The sequence below is a fragment of the Trichomycterus rosablanca genome, chromosome 14, assembly GCF_030014385.1.
Source record: "Trichomycterus rosablanca isolate fTriRos1 chromosome 14, fTriRos1.hap1, whole genome shotgun sequence".
Classification (NCBI taxonomy): domain Eukaryota; kingdom Metazoa; phylum Chordata; class Actinopteri; order Siluriformes; family Trichomycteridae; genus Trichomycterus; species Trichomycterus rosablanca.
In genome coordinates this window covers 2413975-2437826 of record NC_086001.1, presented here as the reverse complement: position 1 = coordinate 2437826, position 23852 = coordinate 2413975, and the positions used below count along the sequence as shown (strand labels likewise).

Genomic DNA, 23852 nt, shown 5'->3' with positions numbered 1-23852 from the left:
TGTATTTATGTAACAAAATGTGACATCACTGTGGATGTTTAAGGGAACATTAAACTGCTGTATTTCGAAAAAAGCTAAAAACCCAACTGTTGTCATTAATCACTTCAATATTTGTACACTCCATATTTTTATTATTATTGTTCATGCTTTATCATGGTATTCCGTTTAGCTTATTATTCACAAAAGTAGATCAGAGAATAAAAGACTAAAACTGTACATTCAGAAAGTAAATAAGATATTTCAGTTTCAATTCTAAAAACATGTTTTCACTTATCATGGGTAATGAATGTAGATTCATGATAAAAAAAAATGTATTACATCAATTTGAATAAAATGTGCAAATGTGAATCTACTGTGTATCAAAATGTTAAATAAAAATGTAATAATTTTAACCTTTTGTCCTAAATTTGATCAGTGTTATCCATCTTAAAATAGAAACATAAAGGAGTTCACCTACCATAATGCACGAGCTCCATACACGTAGCAGGTGGAATAATGTTAAAACTATCCTCACTGACTGGTCTATAGAGCAGGATGACATTTTTATTTTTAGGTTTGACCGGATTGTGTACATTGTTTTGAATGCGACACTAACAGAGGCTACACCCAGAAACATGTGATTCTGTTTGCTCTTTCAACATGGTGGCACAACAAAATAATAGACATAGTAGACCAAGATGCTAATGCTAAATTCAAGATGATACAATTATATCGGGACGGTCAAAGAATCAAAAGTAAAGAGCTAAACAGAGTTGCACCTCATTTTGCAGCAATCTTCACCAATATGAGTATTATAATATTTTATAAAAAATTAATTTGTTTATGAAGTTTATTGTTTAATGAAGCCAAAATGTTTCACTCACCACTTGGTTTCACTTTGTCGACCTTGTACAGAATTGACGACAGGAGTCCTGTTTTCAGATCTCACATAAATAATCAATTTAAATTAAAATAAAACTGATTACAAGTTAAAAGTTGATCAGCTATTTGTTTTATTTCCTTATGATATGACTCTACGCTGTATTCCTTTACACCTTACTCAAACAACAAACAGAACAGGAAGAGTTTCGCTGTAGACCTTTGCATACGTTGTGTGTTGGCTTTAATATACAAATACTGGGTTGGACTTCATTGGTTTTCAGAACAGCCCTAATTCTTCACATTCTTTTATGATTTCAGTCTAAGTTAACATAATTGTATAATGTAATCACTGCACATTTGAGAAGAATGTTGCTGTGTGGCATTCATCTAGCTGTGCCATGTTACCATTCCACAAATCACATAAGTACATTTTGACATTTAAAAAGTTGGTGTGACTTTCTGACTGTATATGCGAATAAAGGTTTTAGATTTGTGTCTAAATACATTGTAAAATGGGACAAGTGTTAAGTTCCTATTATTGTCACATGGATCAACCAAAGAAAACTCATTCTGGTATTTATTTTTAACTTTTTAAATGAAAGGTTTAGCATGTTTCTGTGTTGGTAAATAAAAGTTTGGTTGTGGTTGTTTTAAAAATAAATTATATGTTATAAGATTAATACAGAACTCCAAACCCCAAAAATGTATCTAAGTGTACTTTAAAACTTATGGATGGATGGACGGATGAATTCATAGCCATAGACTTTATTTATTCATTCATTCATTCATCCCAAGTCTTAAACCTTTTTGGAACGTGTTCCAGGCATCAATTTCGGAAAGTATACCAGGAAATTGCAAATACAGAATAACAAAGATGAAGCCAAAAACAATTTTTTTTTATTTTCATACATAAAATCTGAGCATAAATGACAACATTTGTATAGATTTCATGGAAATGTTAGAAACTGGGAGATGGGGAAACAATACATTTTACATTTTTTTTTACATTTTCAGCATTTAGCAGACACCTTTATCCAAAGCGACTTACATTACTGTGACAGTATACAGTCTGAGCAATTGAGGGTTAAGGGCCTTGCTCAAGGGCCCAACAGCAGCAACCTGGCAATAGTGAGGCTTGAACCAGTGACCCTCGGTTCACTGGTCCAGTACCCTAACCACTAGGCTACAGCTTGAACACAAGAAATAATAACATGGCTTAAAGCCGGACAGGGGGGAAAAAATAATAGCCGTAACAAGGCAGAACAAACTTTGGCCCTCTGGTGTCACAGTTTGAACTCAAGTTCAGGTCTCAGCAGTGCTACAGACCTGGTCAGGCATTGAATACACACAATTGGTCATGTTGGAAGAAGGTAAGTTTGGATTGTATTTTTTCCCCACTTTGCTGTTGTGAAAATGCAACCTCCACATCTGGCTGAGGCGCTGGTCTAGGAGTGTTGGGGGATTTACACAGAGCATAGCAAGACTCTCCACAATACGGCTCTGTGTTAGAACCCATTGTTCGTGAAGAGACGTGGCCGGTGACTGCATGTGTGTGGTGGAAGTGGAAGTATATAAACATATTCCACTCAAAACCCCCTTTCATGTCCAGTACATGGTTACGGCCTTAAATTAAGTAAATACATTAATAGGGACTTTAAAGGTCCTACAGTTCTATAATGGGTCCTAGAGATGTATAATGTAAAAGTATTATTAGTTTAAATGGACATTAGGGTGTCCATACATCCTCTATTCACCGGACAATGTCGTTTTAGAGTTAAAAACGTGTCTGGAGGGTTTAAAAGGTCCTGGATTTGAGTTTCGCTTTCATTTTTCCAGTCACCATATTGTGTTAGAGTTGTTGTTATGCTTTTCCCTCTCTGTAGGTCCCGCCTTCTCTAACATGATGATTGGTCGATCAGGTACAGCTCTACACAACTATAGGTCAAACTGCTTGTCAATCATTCACCTCAGCGCCCATCAGCTTAGTGACAGTAGTACATGGTGAAGGAAGAAATGGCCAAACGGGAATGTAAATAACCAATTTAATTACATAAAGTTAAAAACAGGAGGACTGTGACCAACAACACCACCACTCCTCCTGACCACATACAAACACACAGAATACCATGGTACCAAATTAATTTAATTATCCACTTCAGTTCATAATATAATTCATAATAATTCAGTTCAGTAGGTGGAGGTAAAACACCTTAAGCTGATCTGCTAACCGCCATTAAACACAGAGGAAAATACCAAAAAAGACTAAAACGATGAGAAACTGTGTAAAATAATAACAGTACAGTCTTTATAAATGATGTGATGGTTTAAAATAACATGTTTAGCTTCCTGTAGTTAAAGTTCCTTCAGTATATCAGACATGATTCATGTTAATGAGTTCTGACTGGCGAATGCTAATGAAGGTTATTTTAAATAAATATTAATTGTGATTCTTAATGTTTCTGTTACTTTACTTTCTTTATTCTACTTCTTATAAGTCATGTTAATATAATGATTTAAATAAAAGGACGGATGGCGGTTAAACTACATTTATCTGTTTTATCTTTTTTACTCCCAATTCCACCATCTTATTGATTAGCTTTTTATAAGCTTCAAATAATACAGTTTAAATAATCAGGTAAGTTAAAAGCAGAAAGAATCTGTAAGTATTTGGGTTAGGTAGCCTACATTAGCACTGTGTAATGTTTTCCATTTCTTTTTGATGTCTGATGGAGGTTTTATAATAAAACCCTGCTGTAATAGATGCTGTTTACTCTTTGCTTGCTAATATTTGTTCACCTTTTATCCTTGTGTTTATGAATGTACATCGATTATGCATAACATTATGACCACATTCCCAATATTGTGTTGGTCCCCCTTTTGCTGCCAAAACAGTCCTGACCCGTCGAGGCATGGAGTCTGACATCTTTCTATCAGAACCAGCATTAAGTTCTTCAGCAGTTTGAGCTACAGTAGCTTGTCTGTTGGATCGGACCACACAGGCCAGCCTTCAGCCCCCACCTGCATCAATGAGCCTTGGCCGCCCATGACCCTGTCGCCGGTTTACCACTGTTCCTTCCTTGGAGCACTTTTGATAGATACTGACCACTGCAGACCTGAACACCCCACAAGAGCTGCAGTTTTGGAGATGCTCTGACCCAGTCGTCTAGCCATCACAATCTGGCCCTCGTCAAACTGGCGTTTTTTCTGCTTCTAACATCAACCTTGAGGATAAAATGTTCACTTGCTGCCTAATATATCCCCCCCACTAACAGGTGCCGTGATGAAGAGATAATCAGTGTTATTCACTTCACCTGTCAGTGGTCATAATGTTATGCCTTGTCGGTGTATTTGTCTTATATAACAGACTATTAATGCAAAGATCCAGGTCATTACAGTGTTTACAACCAAACATCTAGTTTCTATCTTTATAGTCTAATAAGTATAATATGTTTTAATAGAAGAGAAGAACGTCATTTAAAACTGTCCTGCAAATTATGAAATGTTTGAAAAATTATACTGAATTACAACTATCTGCCTCCATCTGCTGGTGGATTTCACCTAAAAACCAACTATCGTAATCAGTGTTTCTTCCTCACTGAAGCTTCTTTTCAGATCTACTGATTCTGGTCCACACACTGAACCCACTGTTCCACTGTACAGCTTTCAGAGAGTCTTCAGTATCCTCCATCATGAAGAGTTTCGTTCTTCTCTGGTTCTTCATCTGTGCTACAGGTAACATCTTTTACTCTGAGATATTAGATTCATCTTTACATTAGATCCGTCTTTATATAAATATAGTAGTTTTAGTGTAAGGGTCTTTAGCAAAAGATACTACAAATAATTTTGTTGTTAAACAATTTATTTGTTTGTTGTTAACGACCGCCTAGCAAAATCTTTGGTAAAATAATAAAATGAAAAAGTAGCTGTAACTGGGTTTAATTAAGTTTACAGTTATTAAACATATAAGAGGACTTCATGTAGAAATACATAATAACTAATATTTATTTTGTAATGCAGTTGAAGATATTTGTAAAATGTGTTTAATGACAATAAGAGATGAAATAAAGAGAATGCTGCTTCCTAAAGCTACTGGTCTTTTCCTGTGTGGGTTCTGTGGTTCATGCACTAACAGTAAAGCCTGAACAATACTTCCTTATATTCAACTCATCTACTGCTAGATAAAGTTACTAGCTGATTTGAGATTTGAGACTAGTGAGGAAAAGTTCATATATACTTACCGTACAGTGAAAAAAGTATTTGCCTCTTTTTGGTTCTGTTGTTGTTTTAAATAGATTTTTTGGAAGATCTAAAACACTTATGATATTAACACTCATGATATTATAGGAGTGAACAAAATTGTTTGGCTAGAAGTGTTTGCAGCTCTTCCATGGATATTATTTTTGTCCAGTCTTCTCCTTATGCAGGAGTACTGAACACTGTACAAGTACATGATGTGGCACTGTAGCAGCAAATACAAACCAGCAGCATATTCATGAAGAATGATTGCCATTTTTAGTTGGGTGAAAATCTTTTCCTCTCAAATTAAGCTCTGATTGAGATTTTTGGGTTTGTAACTGACCTGATGAATCGGGTCCTAATTTACCTGTTTTTCAGGTGTGCAGAATACAGCTGGAGATGAGAGCATCATCCAGCAGGAAGGATCTGATCTAACTATCTGTACTGGTATCACTGGTGTTCAGAGTGATGCTCGTATACAGTGGACCTGAGAAAGTGAAAGAAGAAATATTGTTTAGTCAGATCATTGATGGAGGAACTCGTACAGACATCAGCAGTGAGAGATTTAAAGGTCGAGTTCAGTGGAAATGTAACCATCAACAACATCTACATCAATGATTCTGGACTTTATACAACACACATCACTGCTGGACGTCTCATATCTAAAACTTTTAATCTCAGTGTTTATGGTGTGTGATTACAAAGCTTCCTTTCTTTATATGTCTGTTCTCTTAGTATTACAATGGATTGGCACATGGTCCAGGGTATTTCTGTCTTACACCCAGTGTTCCTGGTGGGAAAATGATAAAAATGAAATACAATTTCATAACTATAGCCACTAATAAGCCAGCTTAAACAAGTCTATGTGTTTAGGGTGTAGTTACGGTCACTTTAGAACAGGCCACATATGGGAACAAGTATTTGAGTGCACTTTTTCCTTGTGCAGTATTTGCATTATCTACAGTCATGTGGCTTTTTCTGTAATGTTTGTTTCTATTCATGTTTTTATATTGTTGAATGTTTTAGCTCCAGTTTCTACTCCAGAAGTAACAAGACATAACCAAACAGCAACTCGTACCAGGACGCTTGGAGAGTTTTGTTTCTTTATGTGCTCTGTAAGGAATGGAAGAGACGTGAACTTGTCCTGGTATGAAGAGGAAAAGATCATTAAGGTCACCAGTAACCCTGATCTCAGAGCCTCTCTTAATCTTTCACTTATAATTAATCCTCCAAACAATAAAACGTTCATCTGTGTGGCTGAAAACCCAGTCAGTAAAGAAACAGTTTCTATTAACATTGCAGAGATCTGCTCTTCTAAACCAGGTACTTATGATTTATACTGCAATGTAAGAAGCAACATTTATTTGTGTTGGCTGCAAAATATTAACTAACAATAGTTTATAGTAAGTGACTGGTTATCTTTTTAATCTCATATTTAAACCAACCAACATTGTTTTAAAAAGAGTCTGATAATTTATTTACTGTAACATAAAATACAGAGAAAACTTCAGAATTGGATTTTTAGTTGCTCACATATTTAGTATTGAAATACCTAACACTAAATTATATGACTGAAGTGAAGTGTACTTGAGCTTTGTTGTATATATTTTACCTGCTGCTTTATCACTAAAGAAATTTTGTTTTTTTTGTGTTTACAGATGTTACAGATAAGCGGATGGTTCCAGTCATAATATTAGCTGCACTATTTTTCTTATTCTTTGTTATTATTATTAGCTGTTCTAACTTTATTAAATGTCAGTGAAATGTGAGTTTAGGTTACACACAGACCTACAAACATGATAGATAGACCTACAAACAGATACATTAAATAAAAACAGACACAGTTTATTGATTCAGTACAATAATGACAAATCATTTTGTTGAACTGTATTTACCACTTGCAACCATATGTAGCACAATGTGAGAGACACGAGTCTGTCGAGTCAGAGAGTCAAAAACCAGATGAAAAGTTTTACACTAAATTCTGTTTAACGATGGTCTGTTAGTACATAGTGCTCGAGGCCAAAAAGAATGTGTTATAAATATATAAAATGTTTCAGTTACATTTTTGTAAACACACCTTGTTTTTTTTTTAAGAAATGGTGGGAACTGGCTGAGATCCAGAATGTATTGTTGTTTAGTCCTGCACAAAGGAAGGTTCATTCAAGTCGGCTACCTTATCATCTATCACAGGGATTTATTATCACATTACTTGATCACATTACTAAATTGCAAAGCATTTTCCAGCTGTCTGTGGGTTCTTAATCTTCGCTCTTTCCTAATAAGTCAGTAATAAATCCAGACTCTGTGGTCTTTGATGCCAAAACTATATTCTATTTGCACTGCATTCATTCACTGCCTGTGTTACAAACGCTTTATCCCTGCCAGGTCACCATCATGCTGGGTCTGATTCATTGGGGAGGAAAACAGAAAACAGGCTGGATCAGCTAACTGTCACCGCTTGGGTGCTCACATTTCACAAAGGGATTGTGCTTTACTTTCAGTTTTGTCAAATGAAAAGTTAAAATAATTCCAACCAAATAAAAACCAATAAAAAACCCAAAACTTAAATGAATAGTGAAATAAATAGAAATAAGTAAGCAGTCTATATTATGGTAAAGGGGAAAACATGGACCTGCTGGTGACCAGAAAGTCAATTACAATAAATGTACTGTTTATGCTTAATCCAATAATTTGGGTATGAGGCAGAAATACACCCTGGATCCTGCCATTAAAATAAGTTCTTGTGAGTGTATGTAAACTTTTGACTTGAACAGTAGAGGAGGAAAAGGTCACACTAAAGGTGGAGTGTTTGGTATCTATCAACATGTTCCAGCTCGCCTGTTTGCTTGTTGAAACACATTTTTCAGTGGCTACAGCATTTCCCATCAACCTTTATTCTGGTTTAACGGTTAGTCTGCCGCCTGCAAGTGGAATGAGGAAAAAATCAAGAATAAGGGAAAAAGAAACTGTTAGGGTGTGTTTCTGAGAACATTGTTTACAGATAATTTCTTGTCAATCCCAAATGGATTAAAAAAATACACTTAATAGAAAAACTATTTATACAGTATCATGTAATTTGGGACACAGCCACTTCTTTGAGTTTTGCCTTCAGGAGGCTTATACAGTTCAGAATGACTTTGTTCCCTTTCAAATGAGGCTTTGTTTACACCCATCTTTAGATTAACATGGAAAGGCAAGAAAAGAAGCACTGATCTGCTCTACATGTTACAGTCTACTTCTGGATAAAGTACTGTTCCTTTTTTTAAGAATTACTATCTTCATCTGGTTTCCAAGGTTCCTTTTGCTTACTTTCTGCATTTAGCAGACACTCTTATCCAGAGCAACGTACAGAAGAGCTTCTATAGTAAAACATTTCATAACTCTAGTTTAAGTAAACAACAGTCCAAGAACACAAATCTGCTAAAACCTGTTAGAATCAAAGTTCTAGTAGAGGTACCCTTCCTTAATATTTGGTTACTAGAGCTTTGCGGTTCCTGAATCACCCGGGTTAATGATTCGAATCTTTGTACTGAATCAGGAATCACGAGTCCAAAATCTCAATTAAACTGGATCCTATGAGTCCTCTAAGCCATGGGTGTAACTACCGGGGGTGAACTGGGGCCCAAGCCGTGTTATTATATTACAATATTGTAGCGGCGTTATGATGCGGTTGTTCAGCGTGCAGGGCATGGTACATGTTGAAACCATCGCTCCAGATCTCTTCAGCTCAGCCCGAAGCTCTTTGGATGTTTGGCCAGCATGGTATCAGTGGGAGGTTTGTAAAATGACCAAAAACACCTGATTTGGAACTTTTCACTGGTCTATAGGTCATTTGGTAATTGGGTTTTTAAGAAGAATTAACAATAAGTTTAGTCATTCATGGACAAAGAAGGGTTGAGGATTGAGAGATTTCTCAAACAACAAAGGTAAGGAATTTATTTTATCATCTACAGTCCATATCATTATTAAGCATATATACCCAGGTACTCAGAATTCATTTAGCTGTGCAGGCTTCGATAACTGATTCACTTGGAATTCACTAAGGGAGACAGTTCAAACAAACAAACAATATAATACAAAACAATGTAATTATGAGTGATGGAGTCTGTAGTGATGTTTATGGCATCACTATTTGTGTTATTATATAGTAGTATGTAATTTAGGATGCAGCAAAAAATGGTCCTGATTTATTTTATGTTATTAACTCTGCATACGTTGCCAAATTTACCTTTTTTGGCATTATTGTACAAATTAATCTAAATATAACAATGAATGTGATATTTAGCAGTATGACGTCACACAAGCTCGCTTCCTGTACGTTTTTGTTCAGTTCGTGAGAACAGGCTAAACCGTCAACTGTGATCTTTAGGTCCCAAACAATTGAGACTGTGTCTGTTTACCGTGTCAGTTGTAAGCAAAAACAATGTATTTAACAATAGTAAAGTTAAACTAAAGATAGGACTATTAAACATTAAATTGCTTGCGTGTAAAACTGTAATTGTAAATGAGATTAGCACACATAACTGTGTTAGTGCACTTTGTTTAACTGAGACCTGGGCTAGACCTGATGAGTATCTAAGTTTAAATGAAGCAGCTCCTCTGGGATACAGTTATAAACATAATAGTCTTCGTGTAGGAGGAGTAACCACAGTTTATGACACAGCCTTACTGTAAAACAAACTTGTATAACTAACTCATTTGAAGTCCTTGTTTCTGACATAGCCAATAAATCTTTGTTTGATTAAACTGCTATGTTTAAGCTGGTTACTATTTATCGACGCCCTGGTCCTTATTCTGCATTTCTTTATGCATTTGCTGATTTTTTCTCCAAATTAGTCTTATCAACTGAAAAGGCTTTAATTGTTGGAGATTTTAATATTCCTTAGGAAAACAAGCATGATCCGCTTTAACTGTGTTTGATTCTATTTTAGAATCTATAGGTATTACCCAAAATGTAACAGGACTCACTCGCCGCGTAATCATACCTTTGACTTAATACTAACTTACGATATTGGCAGGGTGGCACAATGGCTCAGTGGGTAGCACTGTCGCCTCACAGCAAGAAGGTCCTGGGTTCGATCCCCAGGTGGGGCGGTCCGCGTCCTTTCTGTGTGGAGTTTGCATGTTCTCCCCGTGTCTGCGTGGATTTCCTCCGGGAGCTCCGGTTTCCTCCCACAGTCCAAAGACATGCAAGCGAGGTGAATTGGAGATACAAAATTGTCCATGACTGTGTTCGATATAATCTTGTGAACTGATGAATCTTGTGTAATGAGTAACTACCGTTGCTGTCATGAATGTAACCAAAGTGTGAAACATGACGTTAAAATCCCAATAAAACAAAAACAAAAACGGTGTTGACATTCTACCACAGAAAGACTTGATTTCCGATCACTCCCTACTAATGTATGAAGTGTCCCTATCTAATAATATACAGTGACCACATTGTTTTAAATCTAAGCACACTATTACGTCTGCAACTGCAGCAGCTTTTATAAACTTTATGTCACCATCAGAGCCCAAAGAGCTACAACAGGCAACTAAACATTTAGAGTCCGTATTCCGCACAACTTTAGACAGTGTAGCCCCGGTTAAAACTAAAGTGATTAGGGAGAAAAAGCTGCTCCATGGTACAATGACAACACGTGTCCTGTAGATCATATCATTTTACTGGATAGGCTAGAAGTAGGGGCTACAAGTGTTAAAGAACTCACACTATCTTCATTTAAATCCTATTTGACTGATCACTCTCAATTTGTCTATAATAATAATGATAAATAATGATAAAAATAAAATAAAATGCACAGAAACTACAAAAGTAAAGTATGGTGTTCCACAGGGGTCAGTATTGTGATTTCTATTCTATTTTTTACACTCTATATGCTACCACTAGGAAAAATGATTCATAAGCATGCATCAATTTTCACTGCTATGCAGAGGACACACAGCTGTATATATCAGCCAAACCAAATGATACTGACACAATCAGTAAGATTGAAGATTGTGTAAACGACATAAAAGACTGGATATTGTGTAATTTTCTTTTACTTAATTCAGATAAAACAAAGGTATTACCTTGGATCTTTGGATCTAAGTCTGCGAGAGACAAGTTGTCTAGCCTGGTGCTAAACCTAAACACTTTCTCTGTTACTCCCAGCTCAGATAGTATAGTATATGTAGAATAGATTTAGCAGTCTGGTGCTCTCATGTTTGTCTCTCATGTTTGCCAGATTTGCTGGTGCTGTGTGTTGGCTTCTGGCTGCGCCTGATCTCTGACCCCTAGGACCCGAGCTGCCCACCCTGAATATAGACAAAGGCGCAGAGTTTGGAGGTTCTTGGTCATAGAAACTTGTGTTGATCAGGGAGGTTGGGTTGCTGTCGTTCTGCCTCTCTTGTCCGATCACTCAGGTTTGATGACGGTGGGGGAGGTGGGCGCTGATGTCCTGTGAAAGCCGTCATGACCTTGTTACCTGCTTGCTCTCCCTTTTAGTTATGCTGTAATAATCAGGGCTGCCGGAGTCTAAAGCTACTCTCTGTAAAACTGATATTTTACTCTTAATTATTCACATTTTAATTCCATTTTCTGTTGTTTTACCCCGAGGTGGTTCTGACGGAAACCTGCTTCCCCACCTAAAGTTGAAGCCTGCAAGTCGAGACTGCCATGCCAACAATGCTGCTCCTGCTAGATGTGATGGGTACCTGACGTGTTTGCACCAAAATTGTCCAGAACTCACTACAGACTTTCATTACAGACTGGACTGAATAATGAACTTTAATTGTTTACATTATTATTTTTTTTATTTTTTTTGATAGTTATACCTTTTAGTTCAATTTAATTTCGTTTATTTAGGATTTGTATAAATTTGTTTTTGTGCCACTGTTGCCCTTGGCTTGCTCAACAAGAGGTTTTTATTCTGTCGGTCCTGGATTCTTAAAGTTGCTTTAAGACAATTGTAAAATTGTAAAAAGTGCTCTAAAAATAAATTTGACTTGACAAACAAACAATTAAATAAATAAATACAAATTCTAGTCTAAATATAAAAAATACACAGATTAGCTATAGAGTTTGTACTGATGGTTATGTCATCACTGTTAGTGTTATTATATAGTAGTATGTAATTTAGGATGCAGCAAAAAATGGTCCTGATTTATTTTATGTTATTAGATCTGAATATGTTGCTAAATTTACCTTTTTGCATTATTATATACAGTATATTACAATGAGTGTGATCAATCAATTTCCTCTGCTTCTTCCCGTTAGGGGTCGAACCCAGGACCTTCTTGTTGTGAGGTGACAGTGCCTACGTCACACGAGGTCTCTTCCTGTAAGTTTTCATTCAGATCGGGTGAGACCGCCGAACGTGTCGGATGTGATTATGATGATAAACAAGCATGAGGATTATTGTAATTAATCATGGTGGTGGTCGCGGTGTTTCTTTACCTGGTTTGCTGTAAGTTTACTTCTTTTCTTGTTGTACTGAAGTTAAACCGTGTAAACAGGAATGATTTTAATCCATTTAATCGGGCTGGCAAAAACACAGACAGTATTGTTCAGTGTGTTTTTATCAGTCTGGTAGAATAATAAAATAAGAGATCAGATGCATCTTCACATTTGTAAAAATATTTATTTCTTAATCGTTATTTGAACAGAAATTCTGCACGGATGTGTTTTAGGCTGGAACTGACCCGGTTCATTTACACGTTCTGTAGTTCAGTAACTAATGTTGTAATGCGTTACTTGGGCATAACACGGTTCATACCCAAGTTTTATATGTTTAGACAAAGACCCAAGTAAACACAAAAAAATGAGAGGCTTCCAGAACCACTGCTAATGCTCTGGGTCTCCAGCTGAACCACAGTAAGAGCCATTACCTACATATGGAGATAAACTGGATCAGTGGTGAACCTTCACAAAGTTTCACCAATAACTCATCCAGAGGGTCACAAAAGAACCCAGATGAACTTACTTATTCAGTGGTTAAAGAACTGGAGTAGTGATCAGAATCAGGCTTTATTGGCCAAGTTTGCTTACACATACAAGGAATTTGTTTTTGGTTACACACATGCTCACAGTGCATGAAAAATACAATAAAGAAAGAAAGTCTTATACACTCACATTCATACCTGTAAACATTACATGTGCAATTAACATTATGCGTTAAAAGGTGCAGTGTTTATGCAATATAGAAAGTACCTTAATAAAAAAATATATAAATAAGAAATGATAGTGAACATGAGATCCAGCATATGCAATGTTGTGTGCCATCATATAAATTTGAAAGTCACTGGTTTAAGCCCCACCACTACCAGGTTGCCAGTTTTGGGCCCCGTAACCCTCAGTTGCTTGGATTGTATTTAGATAAAAGTGCCTGCAAAATGCCATAAACAAAGTGTGACACAGGTACTTAAATTGTACTTTTGTATCATAAAAAAGCTTGGGACAGTATAAATGCAGTGTTTCTGACTTTGACTTTTATTTAATGTCAGACAGCATGAACCTGAGATATTTCATGTTTTATCTGTTCAACTTCATTTCATTTGTTAATAAACATCCATTCCTGCATTTCATTTCAACACATTTCAGTAAAAGTTGGGACAGGAGCAATTTATGAGTCTTAACTGTTTATTACTCAGCTGATGAATCTGATCCTGATTTACCTGTTTTTCAGGTGTGCAGAATACAGCTGGAGATGAGAGCATCATCCTGCAGGAAGTGGAAGGATCTGATCTAACTATCCGTACTGGTATCACTGGTGTTCAGAGTGATGCTCGTATACAGTGGTTCTATGGACCTGAGAAAGTAAAAGAAGAAATATTGATTAGTCAGGTCTTTATGGGAAACTCTGGTACAGAAATCAGCAGTGAGAGATTTAAAGGTCGAGTTCTGCTGGACAGAATCAGTGGAGATTTAACCATCAACAACATCAGCATCAGTGATTCTGGACTTTATACAACACAGATCACTACTGGACGTCTCATATCTAGAACTTTTAATCTCAGTGTTTATGGTGAGTGTGATTACAAAGCTTCCTTTCTTTATATGTCTGTTCTCTTAACTTATTACACAAAAGGCCGAGCAGAAGTGTAATCAGTAATTCAGCTCAGCCAATCAGAATGCAGCACCCGGTTTATACACGCGCGTTCGGACGTTCTGCAGTAAGTTTAGTTTTGTATATGAGACTTGCCGAATGTCCCCAGAATGGAAGTTCGGGTTCTGGAGCTCGGCGGTGTAAAGTGTTGTAACGCTCACTGAAGTCCTGACTAAACAGTTAAAGTGACTCTACCCTGTCGTGTGCCTTTATTCCCACACCTCCACCACCGCACAGCAAAAGACCCGCAGCATCCCCACCGGACAGCGGCTAGGTGAGCCGACCCTCTACAGTAGCAAGGGGCTAATGCTAGCGGTAAAGTGCGGCGATAGTAAAGGAAGTAAAAACACGACAATATTTTCGTTAAGTAAAATATAAAAATAACTAAAAGACCAAAATATATTACAATACATGTAGTCAAAATACACAGTGAGTGCACCGCAAGCGATTTTGGGAATCTGTGTAAAAGATCCAGTAAAGCCGATAATATAATGCACTGCATTTAAGATTACACTCTAACACACACACAAACATATACATATAATTTTAAATATACACACACATATAAATAGATATACACACATACATACATATTTACTGTATTATTATTTTTATAATTTTTATAAGTGTACTATAATTAGACTATAATACTATAATTAACTGTAAAGAGCATGGGAAGACCATGGCCGGCAATAGTATATTTGTAACTGTTTCTAATACATTTCAAATTGAAAGGCTGAAAAAGCCCAATGCATCTATAAAACACATTACATGCCGCGATAAATGCACTGCCCGAGTGTCCCCCCCCCCCCCCCCTCTCCCCACTGCCTTTCAGCGGCAGGCAGCAGCAAACAGATCATCAGACGAGGCCATGTTGACCAGATTGTTAGTTATTTACAAGTCAATATTGCCTGTATGGACAGTGATAAAAAAAAAAAAAAGTGAACCTGTAAAACTGCGGTGTTAAATGCGATGCGGTCGAAAATTTGGGTGCACCTAACTTTTGTGCCTAAGTTCTCTGTCAAAGTCATTGGTCGTCCTTGGTGACTTTAATATTCATATTGACTCTGTATCTCCTGGTTCGACTGGTTTTTTGTCACTCTTAAACTGCTTTGACTTGTATCAACATGTGGATTTTTCAACTCATAAACATGGTCACATTTTAGACCTGATTTGCTCCTCAGCCGGAACTATCACTAATGTATCAGGTCATGATATTGGCATATCCGATCATCTGTTTATTACATCATGCATTTCACTACACACTGCTAACCCCCCCCCTCTAGGACCCTTCTCTCTTACCGTAATATCTCCTCTGTTGATCCATTAGCTTTCTCCTCTGTCCTGGAATCTTCCAGTTTACCTCTTATTACCTCACTATGCGACATTGATGAGGCCATCTTTGTTTACAATCAGTCTATGGCCGATACCCTTAACACCCTTGCTCCAGTTATAACTCGGTCTGTGCCCTCCTTGCATTCCTCACCCTGGTTTACTGCAGAACTTCGTGGTTTAAAAACAGCTGGTAGGCGTCTTGAACGTCTATATAGGAAAACAAGCTTATAAGCTTATTTAATCACCATGGGTTAAATTTTCACTGCTATGCTGACGACACCCAGGTTTATCTAAACCTTATACCATCTGATCCTTTTCCACCCCCATCCCTCACCGAGTGCATCTGTGATCTCAACTCATGGCTGTGTGCAAACTTTCTTCTATTGAATGCCCATAAGACGGAGTATCTCATTATTGGCTCCAAATTGGCTGTCTCTTCTCTCACTAACACATCCCTCACTATTGCTGGTATCTCTGTTCAGTCTTCGGCTAAGGCACGTAATCTCGGGGTGCTGCTCGACCCTCCCCTGTCATTGGAGCCACATATCAATTCATTGGCAAAGTCTGCCTTCTTCCAGCTTCGAAAGGTCACCCGTTTGCGTCCGTTCCTTTCGTTTAAAGCTGCTGAGACCCTGGTACATGCCTTTGTCACTTCAAAACTTGACTATTGCAATTCTCTCCTTTATGGACTCCCTTCAAAATCCCTCCGACCCTTGCAGATTGCTCAGAATGCTGCTGCCCGAGTACTGACCCGGTCAAAAAAACATGAACATATCACCCCGGCACTTGAACAACTCCACTGGCTCCCTGTCAAAAAACGTATCCAATATAAAATTTTAGTGCTCGCTTTCAAGGCACTTCATGGTCTGGCTCCCTTGTATCTGGCTGATCTTTTACATCGCTATGTCCCTTCCCGCAGGCTAAGATCGTTTGATGCTGGTCTCCTTGTTAGACTCAGGTTTAGGTTGACCATCATGGGTGGTAGATCATTTAGTGTTGCTGCCCCGACACTGTGGAACTCTCTTCCTCTCCCTCTTCGTCTCTCTTCCTCTCTCTCTGAGTTTAAATCTCTTCTTAAAACGTTTTTGTTTACTTAACACTTTCATTCTCGTGTTTTTATTTGATTGTTGTTCTTGACTGTAACTACTATGTAAAGCGTCCTTGGGTATTATGAAAGGCACTATATAAGTTGAATGTATTATTATTATTATTATTATTCTCTCACTCCCAGCCAACACCCCCTTTTTCATTGGTCCTTTTGGCTAATTAGCTCCAGCTGCTGGAGAACAGACATTGGAGACCATTGCTTGTGACTCTGTTTGTTTGCTTAGGATTCCTGGTAACGCTGTCTGTTTGGTTTGGATTTTCCTTGCACTCTGCTTGTCTTTTGCCCTTGTCTTTTGCCCTTGTCTTTTGCCCTTGTCTTTTGCCCTTGTCAGGTTCCTGTTCAGTGTTAGCATTTAGCTTAGGTCTTGTGTTTGTTTGTCTTGTTTTGTGTGATATGTTTTGTCTTTATTGTTAATAAATATATAGTTGGCCGCTCAGGTGGCGCAGCGGTAAAGTACGCTAGTGCACCAGAGTTGGGTTTCTAGATGCATCGTATCGAAACTCAGCTCTACCTTTCTGACTGGGTTGGGCGGCAGTATGAACAACGTTTGGCTGTTGTTCATGGGCTTAGCGGGTAGAGTCGGAGCATAGGTCCTCATAACTGGTAAAACTGCGGCCCCTGCTGGTTGGCTGACGGCGCCTGCACAGGGCTGAGGAATAACATTGAGGGGGGTGTGACCCTCCGTGCGCAGTGTCTCTCGGTGTATGAACTCGGCTCGTGCGGGTGTAAAATGCAAGTCTGTACCGATTGCGTGCCGGAGGGGGCGCAATTCGGTTGAGTGGCGTCCTCAGTCAGCGGCAAGGGGTTGAACCAGTATAGAGTACATAATCAGGGTAATTGGATATGACTAGAATGGGGATAAAAAATTGGGGGAAAAAAGTGGGAAAAAATATAAATGATTAAAAAAAATATATATATATAGTTCATTACATCTCTGTGAGTGTGTCCGCCCCTCTTGTCCTGTCTTAGCCCAATAGCGTTACATGTTGCTTCTGAACTGATTGCTTCTAATCATGTTTTAATGTTTCTGTGTGTTTTAGCTCCAGTATCTACGCCAGCAGTAACAATAATTAATCAAACAAGAAATAATGAAACAAAAACTGACACCAGGACACTCGGAGAGTTTTGTTCCCTTCTGTGCTCTGTGAGGAATGGAAGAGATGTAAACTTGACCTGGTATGAAGATGACAAGATCATCAGTGTCACCAGTAACCCTGATCTCAGTGTCTCTCTTAATCTTTCACTTGAAATTAATCCTACAAACAGTAAAACGTTCATCTGTGTGGCTGCAAACCCAGTCAGTAAAGAAACGGTTTCTATTAACATTGCAGAGATCTGCTCTTCTAAACCAGGTACGTTAGAGTCTAATTTACTCTTTATTTATTACTTAATGATAAATTACTTAATACTACATTTTCATGCCTTTTCTGGCCTGATGAGTGTAAATGCCAAAAAGCTTTTAAATTGCAGAAGTATCAAATGTTTTTCTGCAGTGTAATGAGGAACATTTAAGAGACACAATTAACATTATAATTGGGGTGACACGGTGGCTCGGTGGGTAGCACTGTCGCCTCACAGCAAGAAGGTCCTGGGTTCGATCCCCAGGCGGAGCGGTCCGGTTCCTTTCTGTGCAGATTTTGCATGTTCTCCCCATGTCTGTGGGTTTCCTCCGGGAGCTCCAGTTTCCTCCCACAGTCCAAAAACATGGTCAGGTTAATTGGAGACAATGAATGTGTGTCAGAGTCAGAGTCAGAGAGGTTTTATTGTCATTTCAGCTACATACAAGTACATATTGAAACGAAACAGCGTTCCTCTAGGATCACGGTGTAACACGGTACAAAAAGTGCAAGACAATACAAAACAGTGCAATTACAACAATAATACAAAAAATCTATAATAAATAACTACAAAAGATATTCCTAATTATCCCTAATCTAAACAAGTAATTAGAAGACAGGACTAAAGACAAGTGTTAGTACATGATGGTGAATAGATGGTACAATGGTTCATGAGGTAGTGACATGTTGTACATTAGCAGCGTAAAATTGGCAATGCCGATAAGGTGCCTAAAAAGTAAATAAGGTGCAAAAATACAAGTAAGGTGCAGAAATTGCTAGTTCAGTTCCAGGAGGTGTGCAAAAAAATGCCAGTAACATAGTCAATACAGTTCAGTGTGTGGCAGCAGACTTGTTATAGTATTGTATATAGTATATAGTATTGTTATAGAGTGTGTCTGTCTCCCCCCGTGCGTCCCTAATTGGATAAGCGGATAAGAAAATCAATGAATGACTTAACAATTAGTTTGTTTGTGGGTGCTGCATAAAAAATATATATATATATAAGGTTTTTAAAAATTGTGAGCATGCATTATAACAGTGGGAGGATCCTTATGTTGGTTGTAAACTATCAACTATTCCATCCCACCTCGGCACAAATTATTATTTTCATGTTTTAACTTTAGATTAGATACAGAGAAAAAAAATGAAAGACAGAATAATCAAAATTATTTAATATTTCTTGTATTCTGTGCGTTTACTGGTTTTGATGCTCTGTTAAAGCCAAACATCTGAATGCTATTAGTTGTGTATTTAGATTCTTGATGATGGTTTAATAAACAAGTTCAATAAAAGATTGTACACATGTACATTGTGGTAAATCCTGTTAATTTACATTTTACATTTACATTTTCAGCATTTAGCAGATGCTTTTATCCAAAGCGACTTACACAATGAGCTGAACACAATGAGCAATTGAGGGTTAAGGGCCTTGCTCAGGGACCCAACAGTGGCAACTTGGTGGTGGCGGGGCTTGAACCGGCAACCTTCTGTTTACTAGTCCAGTACCTTAACCACTGAGCTATCGCTGGCCCAATTTAAAGCTGTTTAAAGCATCATAATGTTTAGGACTTCCTTACAATCACCTTTTAACTATACACAGTGTTTTAAAGTATTTACACTGCATTGGTATAAACTGGACTTTTATTTGAAGGTTGCCGTATTTATTAATATTACTGGATGAATATTATTGTTATTTTTGCATCTTAAAGTTCTGTATAATTTGTTCTACTGTAGAGAAAGTGATTTGAGATGTGTCGTCTTTCACCTGCTGCTGTATTACTGAAGAAATTAATCTTTATGTTTACAGCTGTTCCAGTTTACCGGTGGATTCCAATCCTAGTATCATTACTAATATTATTAATAGTAGCGGGAGCTGGATTTTGGGTTTGGAAAGAAAACACAAGAAGGTAAGATTGTAATTACTTCAGTTTTCTTTACTTTTCCAGTTCTATAAAAATGTGTGATGTGAAGGATACAGACAGAATTAAAAATAACACCAAGTGTATCACCAGAAATCCTGCAGTGCTACATTGTTATACCCTCGTGTTAATGATAATGAATTGTCTCTTGTCTGCTCTTATCAATTAAGTGACAATATGTTTTAATAGTTTGATATCGAGGCTTTTGCATTTATTAAAGGTTTTAAAGATTTTTTTTCTTTCAGAACCGACACAAGGTGAATTTACAATTTCATCATGCAGATAAAAAGGTGAAAGTTCTAAATTTAACTGAGATTTAAAATATATTTAAAACTACCTTTAATGTTAAAGACCAATTTATTAATGATTTCATGTACTGAAGTTAAAATGCTGTTCAGCTCTAGCTGTTTCTCTGTCCCAAATCTAAACATGACTTAAATAGAACCTGTCTGGCAATGTGAAGCAAGTTATAAGTTGGGTTATACAGCAGGATGAGGAACCAAAGCACAAAAGCAAACCCACCTCTGAATGGCTCAAAAGAAGAAAAATCAGGGTTTTGGAGGTCGAGTAAAAGTCCTGACCTGAATCTTATTGAGTTGTTGTGACAAAACATTAAACATGCTGGAAATACGTCCAATGTAGCCCAGTTACAATAATTCTGCAAATAAGAGTGGGACAGAATTCCTCCACACTGCAATTTATTACAAATAGTGATTGTAGTTGGCACTGCCAAGGGAGGCACAACCAGTAGATTTGAGCAGTTGAGGTTTAGGGGTCTTGCTCGGGGCCCCAACAGTGGCAACTTGGTTTGTGTGCATGGTATAGTGAGTGTGTACAGTAGTAATACAACCCCTGGCAAAAATTATGGAATCACTCTTGGAAGATGTTCTGTCAATTGTTTAATTTTGTAGAAAAAAAATTAATCACAGACATGCCACAAAACTATAATTTTTCAAAATGTCAACCTTCTGGCATTAAGAAACAATAAAAAAAAGAAACAAATATAATAGTTGTGGTCAGTCACAATTGCTTTTTTTAGATCAAGTAGAGGAAAAAAATATGGAATCACTCAAATCTGAGGAAAGAATTATGGAATCACTCTGTAATTTGCAGTTTAAAAACAAAACATCTGCAGCAGATTAGATTTGCTAATTATTCTTCAGTTTAAAAAGAGTGCTTACACCTCGGAGAGCTGTTGCACAAAGCAGATTGTCATGAATCATGGTTCCAACACAAGATATGTCAGTTGAAACAAATGAGAGGATTATAAAACTCCTTCAAGAAGATAAATCATTGTGGAATGTCACAAAAGATGTTGGTTGTTCCCAGTAAGCTGTGTTTAAAATCTGGACCAAGTACAAACAAAATGGGAAGGTTGTAAAAGGGAAGCACTGGTAGACCAAGTAAGACATCAAAGCATCAAGATAGAAAACTTAAAGCAATATGTCTTGAAAACAGAAAATGCACAACAAAACAAATGAGAAACAAGTGGCCGGAAAGTGGAGTCAATGTCTGTGACTGAACTGTAAGAAATCACCTAAAAGAAATGGGATTTACATACAGAAAAGCCAAACAAAAGCCATCATTAACACCTAAAAAGAAAAGAACAAGGTTAAAGTAGGCTAAAGAAAAGCAATCGTGGACTGTGGGTGACTGGATAAAAGTGATCTTCAGTGATGAATCGCGAATCTGCATTGGGCAAGGTGATGATGCTGGAACTTTAGTTTGGTGTCTGTCCAATGAAATTTATGAAGATAACTGCCTAAAGAAAACATGTTAATTTCCACAGTTGTTGATGATATGGGCCTGCATGTCGGGTAAAGGCACAGGGGAGATGGTCTTCAATAAATGCCAAAGTCCACATTGAAATTTTGGACGCTTTTCTTATTCCATCAGTTGAAAGGATGTTTGGTGATGATGACTTCATTTTTCAAGATGATAATGCATCTTGCCATAGGGCAAAGGACGTGAAAACTTTCCTTCAAGAAAACATATAATGTCAATGGCGTGGCCTGCAAATAGTCCGGATCTCAATCCATTTGAAAATCTCTGGTGGAAATTGAAGAAAATGGTCAATGACAAGGTTCCAACCTGCAAAGCTGATCTGGCAACAGCAAGAGACAGTTGAAGGCAGATTGATGAAGAATACTGTTTGTCATTAGTTAACTCCATGCCTCAGAGAGTTTAAACCATTATAAAAGCCAGAGGTGGTGCAACAAAGTAATAATGGTGCAGTGTTTTCTAATGATTCCATAATTTTTTCCTCAGATTTGAGTGATTCCATATTTTTTTCCTCTACTTGATCTAAAAAAAAGCAATTGTGACTGACCACAACTATTATATTTGTTTCTTTTTTTATTGTTTCTTAATGCCAGAGGGTTGACAGTTTGAGAAATGATAGTTTTGTGGCATGTCTGTGATTTATTTTTTTTCTACAAAATTAAACAATTGAAAGAACATCTTCCAAGAGTGGTGATTCCATAATTTTTGCCAGGGGTTGTATAATCGATTGTAATTACAATCTTTATCATTTCAATTCATACCAACATCACATGTTAATGTTTCATCCTGTTTCTCATGTTGTATCTGAGGGACAGATATGGCCTAGTGGTTAAGGTACTGGACTAGTAAGCGAAAGGTCCTTGGTTCAAGCCCCACCACTGCCAGGCTGACACTGTTGGGCCCCTGAGCAAGGCCCTTAACCCTCAATTGCTTAGACTGTATACTGTGACAGTACTGTAAGTCGCTTTGGATAAAAGCGTCTGCTGTTAATGTTAAAATGTAGCTCATTTAGTTTTTACTGTTTATATTACAGGAAGATAATTCCAGTGTAACAGACCAAGAGGAACCAGTGGTGTATTCAGTCGTGAACCACAAAAAATCTTCCTAATGTGGTACATTTTCTACACATCTGCCTGTTTTAATCTGTCACCACTCAGTGTTCATTTACAGCTGGTAACAGATATTCAGTAAGATTCTAACTAGTTTAATGTTTCACTTAGCACTGAATTCTAAAATATATTTATCAGCATTATTACTGATGATTGAGATAAACTGTTGTGTTGTGTCAATTCAAGAACTAACAACCCCAAATCTGAAAGTTTGGAAGTGCAAATAAAAAAACTGGAGGAATTTCAGTGTGTAAAGGGTAAAGGGCACAAGCTTAAGCTGAACACTGATCTCTCTCTGATCCCTCTGGCTGCACTGCAAGAACTGTCATTCATCAACAGCTGATAAAACCACATGGGTGTTTAAATCGGCAAACATTTATCAAGCACCAAAAGCTGACACCACCACCAATTGCATGACAAAGTATTTGAACACCAACAGCATGAGCAGAAGTATTCGCACACCCCCAACCACATGAGCAGAAGTGAGCAAGTACTCAACCCCCTCATACTGTACCACTCCTGAGCTGCAATCACACTCACATTTTCATCAGGAATTGCACTTCTCTAGTTTAGTTTGCATTTTCCATACTGTCCCAACTTTTTCTGATTGGGGTTGTAGTTTGTAAACTGATTGTTGATGGAGTTGGGAAACCTCCCCTGGTTGTCTGATTATTATTTAATATCTGCAAGCTCAGTATTTCTGTTGCCTTTATGTTTATAGTATTGAGCAGACATTTTTATTTACAGTGACTAACAAATGAGTTAAATAAGTGCAGTTTAAGCATTTGAGGGTTAAGGGTCACTTGCTCAGAAGTCTGACAGTGGTAACTTGGCAGGAGGGCTTAAACTAGAACCATTCTGATTACTGAGTACCGTAACCACTGAGCTACTTGTATAAATGCTAGTATTATTTAGGAAGTTCTGTGCTAACTTGTCTTTACAAAATTAGATCAGTTATCAAAACGACCATTAGAACCACCAACAGTGTAGAAGTTCCACATTTTCTGATGTTTCTTCATCACACTTCATAAAACTGTCCAGATAAGGAATCACATACAAACTGTTTCCTCAGTTTG

General features: G+C 37.4%; 1 protein-coding gene across 1 annotated transcript in view; it reads left to right on the top strand.

Annotated features, from left to right (window-relative positions):
- Positions 1 to 12494: 12494 nt before the first annotated feature.
- The window catches only part of LOC134327081 (uncharacterized), a 36761-nt gene continuing 25403 nt past the window's right edge, over positions 12495 to 23852 (top strand). The window contains exons 1-4 of the mRNA XM_063009163.1: positions 12495 to 12548; positions 13767 to 14105; positions 17670 to 17981; positions 19774 to 19873. Of these exons, the coding sequence (XP_062865233.1) occupies positions 12512 to 12548; positions 13767 to 14105; positions 17670 to 17981; positions 19774 to 19873 (788 nt within the window). The 5' untranslated portion in view covers positions 12495 to 12511. The remainder of the gene's footprint in view (positions 12549 to 13766; positions 14106 to 17669; positions 17982 to 19773; positions 19874 to 23852) is intronic.